We start from the raw sequence: 18,403 nt of genomic DNA, 5'->3' as shown, positions 1-18,403 counted from the left end.
GTTTCTTCCAGTCTTCCTCTTGAATTATTGCAACCTTTTGTCATCTATTTTGTTAACTACTAAGAAATTTTCTTAAACAATGATATTGATAAATATGAAGTTATGGGCTTATACACATGGAACAGTATATTATCAATGGAGCTTCACCAGTTACCATGGAAAATTCAAATATTTCAGGTTTGAGCATGGTTCTAATAACAAAACAGCCCACTCCCTGCATCAATACTGATTCAAACCGATGGATTTTTTTAGTATTTTCGAATCAGATCTACGTTAATTAATTTTTTTAATTTAATAATAACAAAAGTACCTTTGCCCTGTATTAAATGATACATGTTGCAAAACCAAACTATTTTAACTTCAAATCAATACTAATTTATATGACTCATGCAGCCCGCTAGCGATACATTTTAAGTTTTAACTTCAAATCAAATATTAATTTTTATAACTCATGCCACCCTCTAGTATGCTTTTTAGGGTATATATATTTGATAGGGGGTGTCCGGACCTGTAGGCTCAACTAGCAGGAGTGAAGTAACTGTCCTCTTAGAGCACCATATCTCATCCAAATCCCCTGGGTACATGCAACCACACATACCTGTCAAGACTGGATAAATCTTTGTGGGTGGAGGAACTTGAACTCATAATCATATTGCCTACCCAAGTGATTCTTGGAGCATTCATTCTTTGTGTTTCTTTCCTGTCCATACTTTATCATGAAGAATCCATCATTCATGACTACTTTGACATTCGATCTCTAATCATGTCCAACTGAAATAACTTGTGGCACACTTTTTGGCCCACGGACCCATGAACCTTCGGCCAATCTCTTGATAGACCTAAAATAAAAGCAAACTTTGTTGGCGATTTGTAATTATTCTATCCATTGGCCCAAATAAAAACCTAATTTTATTGTTTGTTGGAAGTCATCAATAAAAAATGCTTAAATCCAACAACTACTAGTCCTTGAACAAGCTGACTTTTAGTTGTACTGTTGTAGGTCCTAAAAATATTGTTCAAATGTTCGTGGGGTTATTGGGCCCAAAAACCTAATTTTAATGTTGGAAGTTATCTATAAAACGCTTAAACCCAACAACTACTGGTCCTTGAACAAGCTAACTTTTACTTGTACTGTTGTGGGTCCTAAAAAAATCGTTCAAATGTTCGTGGGGTTATTGGGTCCAAAAACCTAATTTTCATGTTGGAAATTATCTATAAAAAAAATGATTAAACCCAACAACTACTAGTCCTTGAACAAGCTAACTTTTACTTGTACTGTTTTAGGTCCTTAAAATATCGTTCAAAAGGAATTTTTAGAGGGGACATAAAAATTTATATATTACTTGAAAGACTTTTCCTTCAAAAAAATTTCCTCAAAATAATTTGCATAAATACAAATTTATGTTGTTTCAAAATTTACAAAATAGCATAAAGTTAATTGTTATTGGGTTGATTCCATGATTTTCGTTGGACCGTTTAAATGAGTTCAGTTTCCATGCATATTGGATTAGAATGATCTATCGTAAGCTTGAATTGATCCAGTGGCACATACTAAGTAGTACATATATTCCATGAAGGAAATCGAGTAGTGGATGCACCAGCTCTAAATGTTTGGAATTATCGTGATTAGTAGTTTTATGACTTATAATTTATTTATTTTGGGTATTTCAAGCAGGTCTATGTAGTTAGGGGTGTCAATGGATAGCTGAAATCCAAATTCGAATTCGAAAAATCGAATATTATCCGAAATTTTTTGATATCGGATTCGGATAGTTTTGAATATCCGATAACGTTTCGGATACGAATTCGGATATAGATAAATTCGATTCGATAATATCCAATCCGAAATTAATAATATAAATACCATTTTATTTTTATTTTTATTTTAAAACTAAAGAATTTTCACTTGTTTTGTCAAAGAACAGTCGAACAGATCCGTCGTCGTCTTCAACCATCTCAGGCAGCAACTGAACTCTTCCTCTTCATTGCGGCATCGCCTCATGACTTCAACCCCTCACAGTTACGAACTCAGGCAGCGGCGAAACTCAGATCTACAGATCCGTCGTCGTCTTCAACGAACTGTCGTCGTCTTCAACGATTCAGGCAACGGCTCATCTTCCTCTTCATCGCGGCATGGCCTCACTACCTCAAACCCTCGCATTCACGATCTCAGGCAGCGGCAAAGCACAGATCTACAGATCTGTCGTCGTCTTCAACGATCTCAGGCAACGGCTCATCTTCTTCTTCATCGCGGTAGTGGCGAAGTCACGACCTCAACCCCTCGCAGTCACAATCTCAGGCAGCGGCGAAGCCCCTCATCGCCTCACCTCTTCCTCCCGACTTCAACAGTTCAACCCTTCAGATACTTTTCGAATAATTTTTGAATGGTAAAAAAGTTTCGGATAGTTTTCGAATCGGATATCCGATAATTTATTCGGATATTAGTTAGTGATATCCGATCGGATTCGGATTCGAATTTGGATATCACTAAAAAATTTCGGATTCAGATTCGGATACACCACTATCCGATCGGATACCTATCCGTTGACACCCCTATATGTAGTACCCTTTGAAAAAAAAAAAAAATTAAAAAAGTAAATTGTAAAAGAGTCACGATCCAGAACAGTGTCCTATTTCTATTACAACAAATTCTGTCTGCGTGATGTTTTGGTTGAATTTAACACACATAAGATTCTGATGTGTTTTAAACACCAACCATATATTGCCACGTAACATCTTTACTATTCTACTGGAATGGGACACCGTTCGGGATCCTCACTCATGGTAAAACATCTTTTTTGTGTGTGGATATTTTGCCATTAAATTGATAGATGTGCCAATTGACGGGTTCAGACTGGGCTTGGTTGAGCGCTATTGGGCTCGGGCAGGGTTCGGGACAAATAAAATGACTCAAATTCATTATTTTTAATCAAAAAAATGAATTTTTCAAAAGAAATAAATTTGTGTGCATGTCTCGAAGTTCAAATTTATGTCTTATTAACTTACAAAGGTTAATGGATTGAGTTAAATTGTACTTAGACAACATATTTTGCCTGTATGAAATATTTTTTTATTAAATATATTATAAATATTTCTATAAGATTATGTAACGGGCCGGGTTGAGAACTTGAAGGACCTAGCCCAAGTCAGATTTAACGGGCTGAAAATTATTTTAACCCAACCCTACCTTTTAAGGCCCTAGATTATTTTTCCGGGCGGGCCGGGCTAGCGTGCCGACGGGCTCAATTGACAACACTATGTAGATTGAGCATTTTAGGTGTGTGTAAATAACGCCACCCATATTAAATTTCCCTTATTAGCCTGTCGAGTGCTGTATAACGGCTCTCTTTCCCAAAAATGTCAAAATTCAAACAGCTACGATAAGTCGGTGGCCCCACCTGAGTCACCAAAAAAGCGTTTCTTCCAATCACTCACAAATCACAAGGTGACCGTTACACTTCCCTCACTCTTGTCTTATTTTCTTTTCTCTTTCACTGAGGTTCCATCACCTTTGTTGCCAAAGCTTCATTGAAACCCTGTAACAACATGGTGAATTTCGGGATCTCAATCTTTCGAAGGGGCTTCAAATCTTCCAAATGGTTAGGGTTTTTTCGCTGCGTTTCATTCATCACTTCTTATTTGCATTATCTTTCATATAAAAACCCTTTTTTTTTTTATTATTGGAATGTATCTCTCTCTGATCCGCTGGAACTCAAAATACAGCAAAACAATGGCGAAACTGACGACAGCGAGGATAAAGCTACTGAGGAACAAGAGAGAGGTTGTGGTGAAGCAGATGAGGCGAGACGTCGCCTTGCTTCTTCAGTCGGGCCAAGATGCCACCGCTAGGATCAGGGTACCTCTCATTTGAGATTAGGGTTTCTAAAGTTTTCTATATATATATATATTTATATTTTTTAAATTCCAATTATAGTTTCAATTTCTTGATTATGTCATTGTTAGAGTTAAAATTAGGGCTTTAATTTGCATACCATTGTTGATTTGTGTAATTTTTATATGCCTCCTTATATAGCCCAACTTGACACTGTGGTCAATCTCGTTTGACAATGAGAATTAGATTGCTCGGATCGGGATATATATTACCACTGATTATGCCCTTTTGTATCATGGACACGTTACATGAAGCATTGTTGCTACATTCCATAATTCTATAATTCATCAAAATTTTGTAATGTAGCTGTTGGTCCCAAGCCCAGATTAGCCATTGTAAAATATAGTGTCAAATCTCTTAGCATAGACCCAAAATCAAGCCAACCGTCTGAATTTATGTTTGATCCAAAATATCTTTATTCGACCCTGATTGTGTTCCTTTGAATGCTTGGAGAAGATTTCAGCTGTCATAGATTTACTTAAAATGTCTGTTTGTGTGTTACACTTGAAGGATTCTTGCCCACTCTATGTTTCTACACTTGGAGATGTATTTTCCACTCTGTGGTTCACGAAATTAGATCTCTATCACAAATTTTTTTTTTTCATTCAGTTTGTTATTTGTAAATTAGATCCTTGGTAAAGAAGAATTTTTACCCTACGGCACATGTCATTCCTGTGCATTTGTGCTTTATTTTGTTTTCAGTGTACCAAAAAACACCCCTGTTTTTTTTTTAATACCAAAGCAAGAAAATAATTATTCTTCCCAGGAGTAACCATGGTTGGATGTACACCTTTCATTGTTACAATCTATACTGGATAACTACATCTGTGTATCCTTGAATTTCAACCTGATAACAAAATTTCAGCCTGGTAACCATGGTTGGAAGTACACCTTTTATTGTTACAATCTTTACCAAATAACTACATCTGTGTATCCTTGAATTTCAACCTGATAACAAAATTTCAGCCTGGTAACCATGGTTGGAAGTACACCTTTTATTGTTACAATCTTTACCAAATAACTACATCTGTGTATCCTTGAATTTCAACCTGATAACAAAAAAAAAATTATTGTCTCATTCCTTTACAGTATTAGTGCACAATGACGCATTCCTCAATTTTTTGGATTTTGGATTCTTCTCTGGATTAAGTTCATAACTTCGATTTGGTTCATTAGAGAACATTGAATTACATTTTTCTTCCTTTGTTTTTACGAAGACTCTTCAATTGATCTTCTTTTAAGATTTATAGAGATTTGGGTTTAAAGACCATAAAATGCTCTTGCAAAATTACAATTATTCCTATATAGAAGATATTTTTGTGGTAAATCATTTTCCACTTTATGAAACATCATTATAGGATTGTTATTGAGAGCGAGTAGGCTCCATTGGCGAGTTATGTAATTCTTCTAGAATTATTTTTTTCATAGCTAGCTGTGCGGAGCACAAATTTAGTTTATCTTATCCCTGTTCAATTTCAACTATTTTTGGTGTCACATCCTTTATTTCTTCACCTTTTTGAGAATGGTAACAGATATTCTGTAACATTTTTTCTTTGTTGCACTGTTTTCAACGTTGAGAGAGCAACCACGTGGCTAAGACGACACCTCAGCACTTTAGGGTTCATGGCCGAGATCAGATTTTTTTTTAAAAAAATGGCTTGATCAAGGGCTTCAAAAATGGATGCCATTGAACAAGTAATTTTGTGTGTTGTCCATGTGGCGCTCTCTCAACCATCGGAAAAGTGCTACAGTGGATCCACTCCTTTTGAGAAAACAATTTTTTAACTCCCCCCTTTAACTTTTATTGCTAACTTCGAATTAGATTTGATTCTTTGAAAATAGGGATCTCAACACTAGGCAGAGCGGAAACCCTCGTGTCATCTTGTGGATAGGAGTCTCCTACACTTGGCAATGGCTAGGAGTTTACCTTAGGCTTTCGATTGCATTGTCTCTTCAGTCAACATGAGATGGAAATCTGCAACATCACATTCATATCTCCTCATGAATTATCCCAAATCTTGATGTGGACGATTTCAGTTTTAGTGGTATGCTTCCAAGATGCATACGTATGCTCGCCACATTAAATTGTGAACTTAATTAATGTAGACTAACATTAAATTGTGCACAGTATATAAGCAATAGTTCGAACGAAGAATAAAGGATTAATTAGGACTTCTTCAAAAGAAGATTCTTGTTGAGTATCCACAGACCCTTATATGAAGTAATTGCACAAAGTCAAGAGTATGTTTTGTGGCGTATGTTATTTTCTGACGAAGTGGTATAAGTTGAGAATAAGTCTACACAAAACTAGATTATGGAAAGAGAGGTGTTGTAGCGAGTACCTTTGTTGCTTGTAGCTCTGGAATCAACTACGACTTTTTAGGCTTCTGATTCATGTCCTGGAATCAACAACAAAGTGCACTCTTTCTTGCTTGTAGCTCTGAATCCATGGAAGGGTACTCACTACACACCTATATCTGAGTACCCTAAATTGGTGCATTTCCATTACTCTCTCTGTAACTCCAACTTGTGGTGAACTTCATATGCTTGCTGTAATTGATTAAAAACAATATATCAGGAACATTACTGGATTAGTTGTTTTTTTTTTTTAAATGTTTACCGTGTTTAGTCCCACAAGTTTGTAAATGTTTAAATGAGGTATGGATCATAGTGAGGTGTTTTGTAGGTTGAACATGTGATGAGAGAACAAAATATTATGGCAGCAAATGAGATCATTGAGCTGTTCTGTGAACTAGTTGTTGTGCGACTTCCAATCATTGCAAAGCAAAGGTGACGTGTTTTTAGTATCCATCTATTAAGTTTATATATAAACTTCATGGAAGGTTTATTTTAACATGGGGCTGATAACATTCCAGGGAATGCCCAGCAGATCTGAAAGAAGGGATCTCAAGTTTAATATTTGCAGCTCCGAGGTGCTCAGATATCCCAGAGCTACAGAAAATTCGGAATATATTTGAAAAGAAGTACGGAAAGGAGTTTGTTTCTGCAGCAACTGAATTGCGTCCTAATTGTGGCGTGAATCGCACGGTAAGCCTCTGTGATTATATTCTGATTGCAGCTGTTGCTGCTACCAGAAATAGCCCAAGGAAATGTTTTATCCTAAATTTTGACCATGAATGATAGCCAAAAAATTCTAGTAAATGGTCTATATTTTTTTCTTTTACAATTGTTAACCTTGGAAAATAACCTCCTACTATTTTTTGTGATGTCATGTGTAGTTCAAAGTTTTTTGTTTCTGCCTACACTTCTTTTGAGATGCTCATGCAGGTGTTTTCTTCTTCCTTGTAGCTGATTGAGAAGTTATCTGTTAGATCACCTACTGGTGAAGTAAAATTGAAGTTCATGAAGGAAATAGCCAAGGAGTATCAGATTGAATGGGATACAACAGAATCCGAGAAGGAGCTTCTTAAGCCCCCTGACGAGCTCATAGTGATCTCTCTCTCTCTCTCTCTCACACACACACACACACACACACACACACACACACACACACACACACACACACATAATACAACATTAACAATGATTCCCTCACACAGGAAGGACCACGCACATTTATTAGTGCTACTAGCATGCCTGTTAAGCCAGTATCAGCACAAGGTGTTCAGCCAAATCGGTCTACTAGCAGGTATTTTATCATATTATGCACTTATATCTTGAACTTCATGAGCTCACCTGCAATCCGAAAATAGGATTAAAAAAAAAATTACCCACTCATTATGGTTCCATTGTCTTTGGTGTTCTTCCCATCTGTAGCTTATCCAACAATAGGGAAGGACAATCTATGCAGTACGAGGACACGGCTTCAGCTGCTAAAGCAGCCGCTGAGTCTGCAGAGAAAGCAATGGCCGCAGCACGTGCTGCTGCCTTTCTGGCTAACAGAAGCAGTGGTTCTAGCAATGTTGTTGATAGTATCATTAATCCATTGTCAAGCACTGGTCCTTCAATATCGAGTGATCAACTAATAAACTATCACTCCAAGCTCCCCGAGAGGACCTACGAGTCAGAGAGTTTTAACAGGTCTCGTTATTTGAGCGATGAGATGGGACCAACCAATTTGGACAATAAGAGAATTCATAGGAGGCACACCTACAATGCCCCTGCACAGGCGCATTCAGATGTAAAGTTTGATGATTCAGACGGATTAGACTCCGACTGCGATGAAGAGATCGAGATGGAAACACCTTCAGGTGGAGTTCATCCTCCACCTGATCGAGTTCCTCCACCAGTACCTCCTCCATCTCATGGTTGCCAGCCTAATGAAGGTGCCGGGGAAGATTACTCTGGCTCATATAGACGTAATTCACTTCCTCGCATTCATCCCAAATTGCCAGATTATGATGCACTTTCTGCTCGCTTTGAAGCTCTTAAGTTTCGCAAACCATGAATAGAAACTGCAAATTGCTTGAACATTCATGTAATTTTTTTTGGTCATAGATTCTGTGTTCTTCATCATGCTTGAACAGTACCATAATTTTCCTGTTACATTTTATCAACTTAATCTCTATATGATTTTTGAACATGAATAGAAACTACAAATTGCTTGAACATTCATGTAAATTTTTTTGGTCATAGATTCTGTGTGATCTTTATCATGCACGAACAGTACCGTAATTTTCCTGTTACATTTTATCAACATAATCTCTTTATGATTTTTGAACCATTCTGAGCTTGTTGTCTGTCTTCATAACCTTTTCTGATCTCACAAGGTGAAGGCTTTCTTATTGTTGGTTTGTGTATAGTAAATGTGGTGTGTGTATAGTGAATTTAATTCATAATCTCTTTGTGTTAATGTCAGTAAGATGTCAGCGCTGGGCTTTACTAATCATCTCTAAAGCTCATCCCATGAGTCTCATCAACTTCTCACCAATTATTTTGGGTGATGTTCAGAGTATGTTTTTTTGTTGAGTTAAAGGAATGTAGAACATTTCCTCGAAATTTGTAATTTGGTAATCCGATGGTGATCCATTTTTCCGATTGAGAAACCCACTTATAGGGTTGGTCATTTTTTTTTTTTTTTTTTGCTATTAAAAGATCCATAGCCTTCATTTTGTTGTTTCTTTGATCATATAGGGTGTTCGAGCCTTGCTCTTTAGATTTTTGTTTGATTGCTTTTTGTTCGATTTGAACCTAATCAAACCTGTTCCTTTTTTTAGGTAAGCTTGATTTGTTCTATTTTGGAGTTTTATGGAAATTTATAGGTTTGGGTGATCTATATTTCGGAGGTTCCCACCCAAATCCTTATTTTATCTGTTTCTAGACCATGTTTTTAATCTAATGGTGTTCAAGATTGTTGTCCCTTCTCTTTCTAATTGTCTTGTTCATTCATCACCAACTTAAGTTTAGTAGTGATAATTTCATGATTTAGTCTCAATCGATCGAAGATAGGATAATACCAATTTCTTGTGAGCCGTCTAATTTATCCATTCTCATCAGTATTGATATGACATTTTTTGTTAGTCTAGTAAGCTAATTCATGTATGCTCCTTGTGCATCCCATCTTACCGCACTCCATCATATCTCTCGATATATCAAGTTTAGTCCCAGTTGAGGATTTGTATTGTGTTGATTGGGTAGGGAAAGTATATCGTCATTCTACTTCTGAATATTGTGCATTTCTTAGAGGCAACTTAGTTTCATGAAGAAGTAAAAAAAACACAACTTGTTTCTTGCTCCAGTGCTAAAGTTGAATACTGAACCACTGCTCATAGCACATGTAAGATTCTATGGCTTTGATCCGACATTTCTGAGCTAGGATTTTCTAGCAATGGTTTCATGCCTCTTTATTGTGATAATGAGGCCACATAGAAGATTGCTTCTTATTCCATCTTACATGAGAGGACCAAATATATTGAAGTTGAGAAGTCCGCTCTGATGTTGTAATAACAGTTTGTTTGAAGAAAAGCTAATATGATAAGAAAGAGTTAAGAGCACTGCTGGGTCAATCAATAGTTAAAACTAAGTCAGCTATATATAATCCAAAAAAAAAACCCAAGATATTAGCTTGGTAGGTGATGAGATGATAATATGCACTTAATTAACAAGTAAAGAGAGATTTCTGGGTCTGAAAAAAAAAAAATATGGTTATATGTTAAGGAAATAGTAGTTGTTATTCTTCTTGAAACAGCCTAAACATTATATATTTGGTCACATAGAAGATTGCTTCTGATTCCATCTTACATGAGAGGACCAAATATATAACCATATTTTTTATTAACACAAAACATATGTTCCATACTCACCTGTCAAAACAAACGCTTGTTGCATATTTTGTTCCTTATCCAAGGTTCATGCAAATTGTTCGCCAAATGATTATTAGTAACCAGTCTTGAAAAGCATATTTTTTGTTTGAATATAGTTCAATCTTTCTGAGTGTATCACATAAGCCCCTTTACATCTCTTGAGACATGGTGAGAAGAGAGGAAGGTAAAATTGAAGATCCATTAACATCACCCACAGACACGAAGTGAATCACCATTGACGTAGAAAAACATAATTCAACACCAAATTTAGTCAACTTCATATAAAATAAATTACATCAAAATCACTATATACACTGCTGGAACTAAAATAATTAAAATCTTAATTCAAGGCCAGTGGGATGAAAAAGTAAATTTACTTAAGAACATTGATCTTTGAAAATTCAAGTTTCCCAAACTTGTTAACCAGGAACAAGTATCACAAAAGTAAATAAGGGCTCCGACGGTGTTATCCTCTATACCTTAAAAAAGATTTGGGGCGATGGAAATAAGTGAAATAGCTATTGCAGGGTAATGGGATTAACCTCTCATAAGTAAATTGTAAGAAAGACTTTGATAGCTGAATTCAGTTTTTGACTAAACACCAACAATAGAACACAATTAAACTCGTCGTAAAAGATCAGTTCTTAAAACATTAACCAAAATGCATAATAATAAATTTAGAACAAAGGCTTCTATGAGCACAACTAACAAAAGCGCTACATAAAAATTTCTTAAGAAAGAGAGGGTGTGACCAATATCGGTGGTTGACATTGTAGTCTAGACTTCTCCATGTAGCATGGAAATGGTTCGGCACTGCCATCCTCCAAGTTGAATATGCCCATATCATAACCGCCATGAGCGCTGAACAACTCTCCGTAAAAACAATCATCAGTGAAGTAGATGCAATTTGGTTTACATCCAGGGAAGTCCTTGACAGAGAGAGACAATGAAGAGTTGTGACCAAGGAACAACATGGAGTCACCTAAGCTTTTCACCTGGACCCACTTCTGACCACTATGATTCAACTTAAAGACTTTGAAGAATAATATTTGACCGAAACCATATGCGTTACCATTTGCATCAATGTGAGCTGGTTGTATGTGCTTAAAGACCAACAAGAGCTCTCCAGATAAATCCACCAAATACTTCTGGTCATAATTATGACATAAATTCACCGGTTGTTTAATAATTCTTTTTTTGGGAGAAGGTCCTGTGACATCGCAAGCAACCACCCTTCCCAAGCAATTCACTGCGTAGAATAGCCCCTTGAAGTATATCATGTCCTCATAGCTTGCAGTATGTTTAGTATCTTCTATTACAGTCCATTTGTCATCTCCTGATCTACAAAAGGCCAATTTGCATGAAAATCCAAATATTGCCATGGCGATAAAATTGTCTACTGTAGGATTTTTGGACAATACAACTTTAACCAAGTAATTTGTTTTCATGTGTGCTTGGCTAGAGGTATTCGTGTACGCGACACCATCAGTTTCACAAATTTGACTTAAAAGATATTCATTACCAACTTCGGAGACCCGGAAATCCAATACTTCTGGAAACGTTGTCACTGGTGGGAGTTGAATTTGGGTCCTTGTAAGAGGATTTAGTAGTGTGATTGCTGGACGTTCTTCTACAAGAGTCAACCATCCTTCCGAAGATCCACAACAGCGTTTCTCATTGGCCTTGCATAACTCCAACTGATGAACCTTATTATCAGATATACTGAAGAAATCACGATTTGGGGTATTGTTGTCTTTGTTGGGTAGCATCAGCCATGGAGCTTGGCATGGTAAGTAATGACGTGTTCTCTTTGATAAAGTGGATTGCCAGGATTTACAGACAGCGTGAAATCTCACATAATCAGTGTTCATAGTAAACAGCTTGGATATCGCCACTACCAAATCATTGGGAAGATTGGCCCAATCACCCATCAAAGTTTGTTTAATTGGAACCACTGAAACAAGTGAAGAGGGAATTAAATTCCAAACACAAGTTTGATACAAACCACAAATCTCAAAAACGAAATAACGTTAACCCTAGATTAAAATCGAAATAACGTTAACCCTAGATTTCTGATCTCTCTCTCTCTCTCTCCTGCAACATCTAACTTTTATAGATCTCGATAACGCTTACCTTATGTATCTCTGTGATTGAGGATTGGAGGAGATCGATTACAACGATTAGATCGACGAAAACCGTGTGAAGCAGATGAAAAGCACGAGCACAAAGAGAATTTTATAAAGAGGAAAAAAATATAAAAATATATATACTGTCAACGGATAGGTATCCGATCGGATAATGCATATCCGAATTCGAATCCGAAAATATTTAATGATATCCGAATTCGAATTCGAATCCGATCGGATATCACTGACCAATATCGAATTCGAATTCGAAAAGCATATCGAATATTCGAATATCCGATATATCCGATTCCTGCGAAATTTAGATTCAGTCTCTACCAATCTCTTCAGCTGTAAAACCCTTTTTGAAATCCAAAACATCGTCGAGTCGCATACAATTATAGAGAGAGCGAGAGAGAGGGAGATGAAGCACGATATAGACGCTCGTTAGACGGATAAGATGTGGTCATGGAGTTCGTCGAAGAAGATGGTTGTCATGGAGTTAGCAAAAAAAGGGTTTGGCAAAAGAGAGAGAGAGAGAGAGATATCACTGTATGCTAACCGGCCGGAAAGACAATGGTGATGGAGATCGTCAAAACCACGAAAACCAGAACAGGTCTGGTTCTTGCGTTTAAGTTTAGAGAGATAAGGGTGAAAAGTAAAACTTCGTTGTATTACACGAATACATAAGACTATATATATAGAGATGAGTTTTGTTATATAACATGAATATATAACGTACGTATTCAAATCGGAGCGGATATTATCGAATCGGATTTCGTAACATCCGAATTCGTATCCGAAACTCATTCGAATGTTATAATAACATCCGAATCCGAATTCGATATCCGAAAATTTCGGATAATATCCGATTTTTCGAATTCGAATTCGAATTCGGATTCGGATTTCGACTATCCATTGACACCCCTAAATATATATATACATTACTTAGTACTTACTATTCATTCTACAACGAAAAGTACTTACTATTCATGTCTACAATAACTACGTTGGATTTTAGAGTTCAACAGTGAGATGACGTGGAGGTGTGCACATAACCATTGATTGCTTTTCCACAAATAATCTCGAGGAAAAAATAAACGATTTTGTGCCGTTCCACTTCAGCTCAGTATCCAACACAGTGTCTTGAAAGTTACTTTTGCATTTTTTTTAATTTGCTACTTGGATGTGAAGACTGCCTAAAGGGTCGCACCACAATTATTCTCGAGGGCAGCTCACACCATTGGCAATTTTATTTTGTCTTATATCGGTTAAATATTTTGGAATAAGTTGATTTTTCGTGAGAAGTTTATATTTGTTATTTGGAAGCTTTTAACCCAATAAAATTTTTGGCTATGGTGTAAGTTGCCCTTGATAATAATTGGAGTGCATATAACCCTCCCCCTTCCTATATTCACCAAGTAAGAAGCTCACGTCATATATAGCAGCAGTTGACGAAGTTTCTAATCCTCAACGTCTATCAGAAATAAATAAAAAAATTATATTTTCAAAAATAATAAAAAATTATTTTTCTTTCCCAATCCTTTGACCAACCAATTTGGCAATCTAACATCACAACCCTTTAGATTTTATAGAAACCCTTTTTTTTAGGGTAATCAGATGGTTAGGCAGAACCCAAATTAGCATTAAAAAAGAAGGCCATTACATCAGAAGGAAAGGTTGCCCACCATCATCCCTTTTCCATAATCAAGCTCAACTCCCTACAAATAGGAGGAGAGCACACTAATACATTACAAGAAGAAAATAAACAAACCAAGAAGTCAGCAGCTCGGTAAACCTCTCCAAATTTTAGCTCAATCTGGCAGGAGGACATCCTTTGGGGCAATTGATCTAATGTTGCTAGTCACACTTACAATTCCATGGGAAGTTCCATCCCTTTTTGGATAGCATGAAGCTCATGGTGCAACACTAAAACCCCTTGACAACATTTGGCATACAACCTAATGACATTCCCACCTGCATCTCTAGTAATCGCTCCATGCCCACCCTATTGCTTTAAAGAAGCCGTCCGTGATCAATTTCCAGACACCTCGAGAAGGAGGGATCCAGTTACAAAATATGGGAATCACATGATAATAGTTAACATTCACTCCCCGTGATTCAAAGAAGGCCCTACTGAAGCTTGAATCCTCAATTTTCCACCAAGTGTCAAGGGCAATCCACTTGACACTATCATAAGCTTACTTTATATCCACCTTCATAATGAATATCAGGTTCCCCTTGTTTTTGTGATAATTTCTGATGATCTCATGACTGAGGAAAATATTGTCTGCTATCTTCTTCCCTTGCAAGAACACTGATTGGCAAGGACTGATAATCTTGGAAGCAACTTTCTTAAGTCTATTGGCTAACACTTTAGAGACGCGCTTGTATATAACATTACAACACAAAATTGGCCGAAAATCATCAAGACTCTTGGCCATCTCCACCTTAGGAATCAAAGTTATTACAGTGGAATTAACTTTTTTTTACCAATTTTGCCACTTGTAAAGCAGCTTTGAATAGCCTTCAACATATCAACACCCACTATTTCCAGGTCCCTTGAAAGAATATTAAAGTTGTGAAGCCATCTGGGCCTGGCGCTTTGCTACCCTCCATCTAGAAAAGGACTGACTTGATTTCCTGATGAGTGACCTACTCCCCAACATGGCGATATCTTGTGCATCTATCTGTTCTCTTATTTTGGATTGGTTAATCTCATGGCCATCTTGAACATCATCATCTTGCTTGCCCGGCAATCTAGCAAACTAAGCCATTGTCTCATCATAGAAACTTTCAATTAGAAAAAGGAAAATTGTAATTTCTTTTTATCTTCATCCGAGGTATTGAAAATGGACAGCCGCCCAACTCCATAATTTAAGATTAAAAATCAAATATGAAAATTATTTATTTTTAAAATTTTGTGACCTACATCCCTATGGCATCGGATTATCTCTTTGGATGCTATACAATAAAAAAAGTGTTATCCTAAGAATAATCTTGACCTCTTTTTATTACTATTGCGCATCTCTTTTATCTTAATATATATATTCTTTGTGTCAAAGAGTTATGTATTGAAGCATGTTAAGATTTCAGAGAGCGAGTAATGAGACAAGTTTGTTTTGTCTTTATTCCAAAATTACTCTTTTCCACAAATTATTGATTTTTTAAACAATACATTTAGGGAAATGTAACAAAAAATTATCGTTTTTTTCTTTTTTACTTATTACCAAATCATTATTAATTTATATAGTTACTATTGTCATACTAACTTTTACTAACACCACACCAACTGTATATAATTCTTTGGTGATTAACATAGGAATTGTTGTGGCATTGATAAAAGTTGGTGTGACAATAGTAGCTCTCTTAATTTATAAGTATTACCAAATCAATAATGGATTTTGCATGAAAGATCAAATTATCCTCAAAAGTAAATATTAGATTTTCTAACTTGATTTGACTTAGGAGAGATGAGTGAAAATAAAAGTTTCTTTTACAAGCTTTATTATATATTCTTCCTCTATTTTTTTTCTTCTTCCATTTCTTTTATTTTCTTTTTCTTCAAATTTCTTTTTCTTTTTTCCTTTTTTTTCACTATGCTTCCTCCATTTTTCATTCGTGCGGCCTGAGTTTTGACTCCTCGTAAAAGTCAAAAGCACTTAAAAAATGTCAATCCATATAGTCCCTTAATGTTATACTCCTAGATTTTATAATAATTCTTGTGCAACTAAGAATTCAAATTTGGACTGATTCGTCCAGCCCACATTAGAAATGAGCCCAAACCGAACCTGACTCAAAATTTGCTTGCACCAGCCAAAGGCTTTGGTTTTCCAAACCCAAAACCCGTCATCCCAAAAAAGTACAAAATATAAGAAAATTTTCTGGCATGCATGCGTAGCATGATGAAGAGTCCGAATTCAATGCACCCAGCGTGGATGATTGAAACCCTCCTGCTACGCCTCAACAGTGCATAAGATCTGAACTCTATGATGAAAAGTCCACATATTTTCATATGTCCCCACGTAAGCAAGGGTACAACCACTTAACCATTAAACCTGAATACATGTTTTCCTGTTTATCGGGGCCTTTTAGATTAGAGTAATGATTAAATACCCCCTCCCCGGCCAATCCCATGGTTTATGTGACATGTGCTAGAATTATAGATCTATACACTTCAAGATAAATAACTGCACATATTCTAGCACATGTCACATAAGGGGAATCGATTGAATATGCCACATGAGGGAGACATTTTATCACCAGTCTCTTTAGATTAGGGTTTAATATAAGCAATTATTTATCTTAAAGAGTATAAATCTACGATTCTAACACATGTCACATCAGGAGAATTGATTGAATATGCCACATGAGAGAGACATTTTATTACCAATCTTTAGATTAGGGCAAGCATTCACAATTAAATGGTCAACTTCTGTAAAACCCAACAGAAACAAAAGTATCATGCGGAAACAAAAAAAATTCACAATTAATAGGCTAAAACAAAAAGGATTTTAATTTCCATACAACAGTTTGGAGTTGCACTTAGAAACGTATTACACACTAATGATTTTGAATAAGAAATTCATGAGTGGTTGGCATTGTTGCGTGTCTCAAGGTATATCCCTTATAGTGATTGTAGTACCCCAGAACCTACCCCTCATTGAAGACTGACCAATCCACGGTCGATTTCTAGGCTTGACATGAGCCTTGTCCTCAAGTCTCTAAAATCCAAAGTTTGTTTTTGAATTATTACCAGAAAACTCAACCAGATAATTAGGTGCCTCCACCATGCCCAACCCGACCTTGGGCATGAAATGCTCAATCCTATCCCAACCCAAGTCGGGTAGGTCAGGTTAATTCATTCCTCATTAATGAGTACTTATAAGCTTTTATATAAAGATAATTGACATGTAAAAAATTTAAAATTTACAATTATTTGTCTTAAAAATGTATTTCAAAATTTTATATACATAAATTTATAAGCAAATTTAAAGAAAAGAATAAGAAGATTAAATAGAATAATTATTTTTATTGTTAATAGAAATTTTCAACAAAAGTAAAACATTTAAAGTTTTAATATAATCATTGTATGTAAGCATTACTAAGAAAGAAATTATTTATTTAATGAAAATAATCACAAATTATTTTCAATATATATAGATGAACAAAAGCATATATATTGAAATACTTTTAAAATTATAATCATTTTATCTTCAATTTCAGGTAAATCGGATTGGCCAATACCTATATTTGAACCCCCAAAGCCGAACCCAAACTAACTATACTCAGATTTGAACCAAGGTCGGATTCAACCCAACGGATTAGGTTTGGCCCACCCAAGTTACAGTCCTACGTATAAAACACACACACACACACACACACACACACATACATACATACATATATATATATATATATATATATATATGAGTATTTTTCACCACAAACCCAAATTATTTTGTTTTTTCTCCCGTGAGATTTCATTGAAACAAATAAAGATCCAGGTTAAATATAATCATCTATAAGCATCTTAATTACCTAATCTTCATCAAGTATGATTTTGGTGCATTATTATGCACCTTAATATAATGCAACATATTCAGATACTGCCATGCCCTCCTTCAATAGATCGTATGTTCCCAAAGAATGTGCGATTGATTATATCAATTTATACCGATTCCTTTGATCTCGTGACTAGATTGTTAATGGGTAATCGAAAACATCATTTGTGCTTATCGAGTGGTACTACCTTTGTTTTGACAAATTCAAGTTCCAATTGCATGATGTTATTGAAATCAAGTGCTCCTCTTGATTGTTGCATGGGAGAAATGATAAACGATTCATATTGCCATATACATATACGCATAAAAGATGAGGAATCAATATCCTCAAAGTCCATGAACCAATAAACAAACTCAATGTCGTGCTCTATCGGGCTTTAGCCATGGACACAATTGAACCCTAAATTATGATTGGGTCTCTATGGGCCAAGATGAGGTTGATTTTCATCAGTTAGGGATCAATTCCATTTAAATTGTCAGTCTGACCAATTATTCATGTTCCGTCAAATCATTGATACAAACATAATGTAATGTAAAATATATATAAGACATTTATTCTAA

At 35.8% G+C, this 18,403-nt stretch overlaps 2 protein-coding genes across 2 annotated transcripts; one reads left to right on the top strand and one right to left on the bottom strand.

The window, feature by feature from the left end:
- The first annotated feature begins 3,415 nt into the window (after window positions 1–3,415).
- Window positions 3,416–8,461, top strand: LOC147407623 (Regulator of Vps4 activity in the MVB pathway protein). The gene is made up of 7 exons (XM_086436280.1): window positions 3,416–3,599; window positions 3,724–3,856; window positions 6,579–6,682; window positions 6,769–6,940; window positions 7,202–7,342; window positions 7,453–7,541; window positions 7,670–8,461. The coding sequence occupies exons 1-7, from the start codon at window positions 3,547–3,549 to the stop codon at window positions 8,298–8,300; spliced, it is 1,323 nt and encodes a 440-aa protein (XP_086292406.1). The 5' UTR covers window positions 3,416–3,546; the 3' UTR covers window positions 8,301–8,461.
- Window positions 8,462–10,765: 2,304 nt separating this feature from the next.
- Window positions 10,766–12,421, bottom strand: LOC147407622 (F-box protein SKIP23-like). Its single transcript, XM_086436279.1, has 2 exons — window positions 12,289–12,421; window positions 10,766–12,109 (listed from the first exon to the last, which is right to left on the bottom strand). The coding sequence occupies exon 2, from the start codon at window positions 12,084–12,086 to the stop codon at window positions 10,887–10,889; it is 1,200 nt and encodes a 399-aa protein (XP_086292405.1). The 5' UTR covers window positions 12,087–12,109; window positions 12,289–12,421; the 3' UTR covers window positions 10,766–10,886.
- Between the last annotated feature and the right edge of the window lie 5,982 nt (window positions 12,422–18,403).

This window comes from Akebia trifoliata, chromosome 3 (assembly GCF_017979445.1).
Source record: "Akebia trifoliata isolate Shusen 1 chromosome 3, ASM1797944v1, whole genome shotgun sequence".
Lineage (NCBI taxonomy): Eukaryota > Viridiplantae > Streptophyta > Magnoliopsida > Ranunculales > Lardizabalaceae > Akebia > Akebia trifoliata.
This window is presented reverse-complemented; position numbering and strand designations above follow the sequence as displayed.

What these genes read in the sequence shown, in the direction of transcription:
- LOC147407623 (XM_086436280.1), top strand. Translation starts at nt 3,547, where the DNA reads ATGGTGAATTTCGGGATCTCAATCTTTCGAAGGGGCTTCAAATCTTCC. An exon ending in ATTGTGGCGTGAATCGCACG is followed by an intron (nt 6,941 to 7,201) that starts GTAAGCCTCTGT and finishes TCTTCCTTGTAG; the next exon opens with CTGATTGAGAAGTTATCTGT. An exon ending in CCAAATCGGTCTACTAGCAG is followed by an intron (nt 7,542 to 7,669) that starts GTATTTTATCAT and finishes TCCCATCTGTAG; the next exon opens with CTTATCCAACAATAGGGAAG.
- LOC147407622 (XM_086436279.1), bottom strand. Translation starts at nt 12,086, where the DNA reads ATGGGTGATTGGGCCAATCTTCCCAATGATTTGGTAGTGGCGATATCC.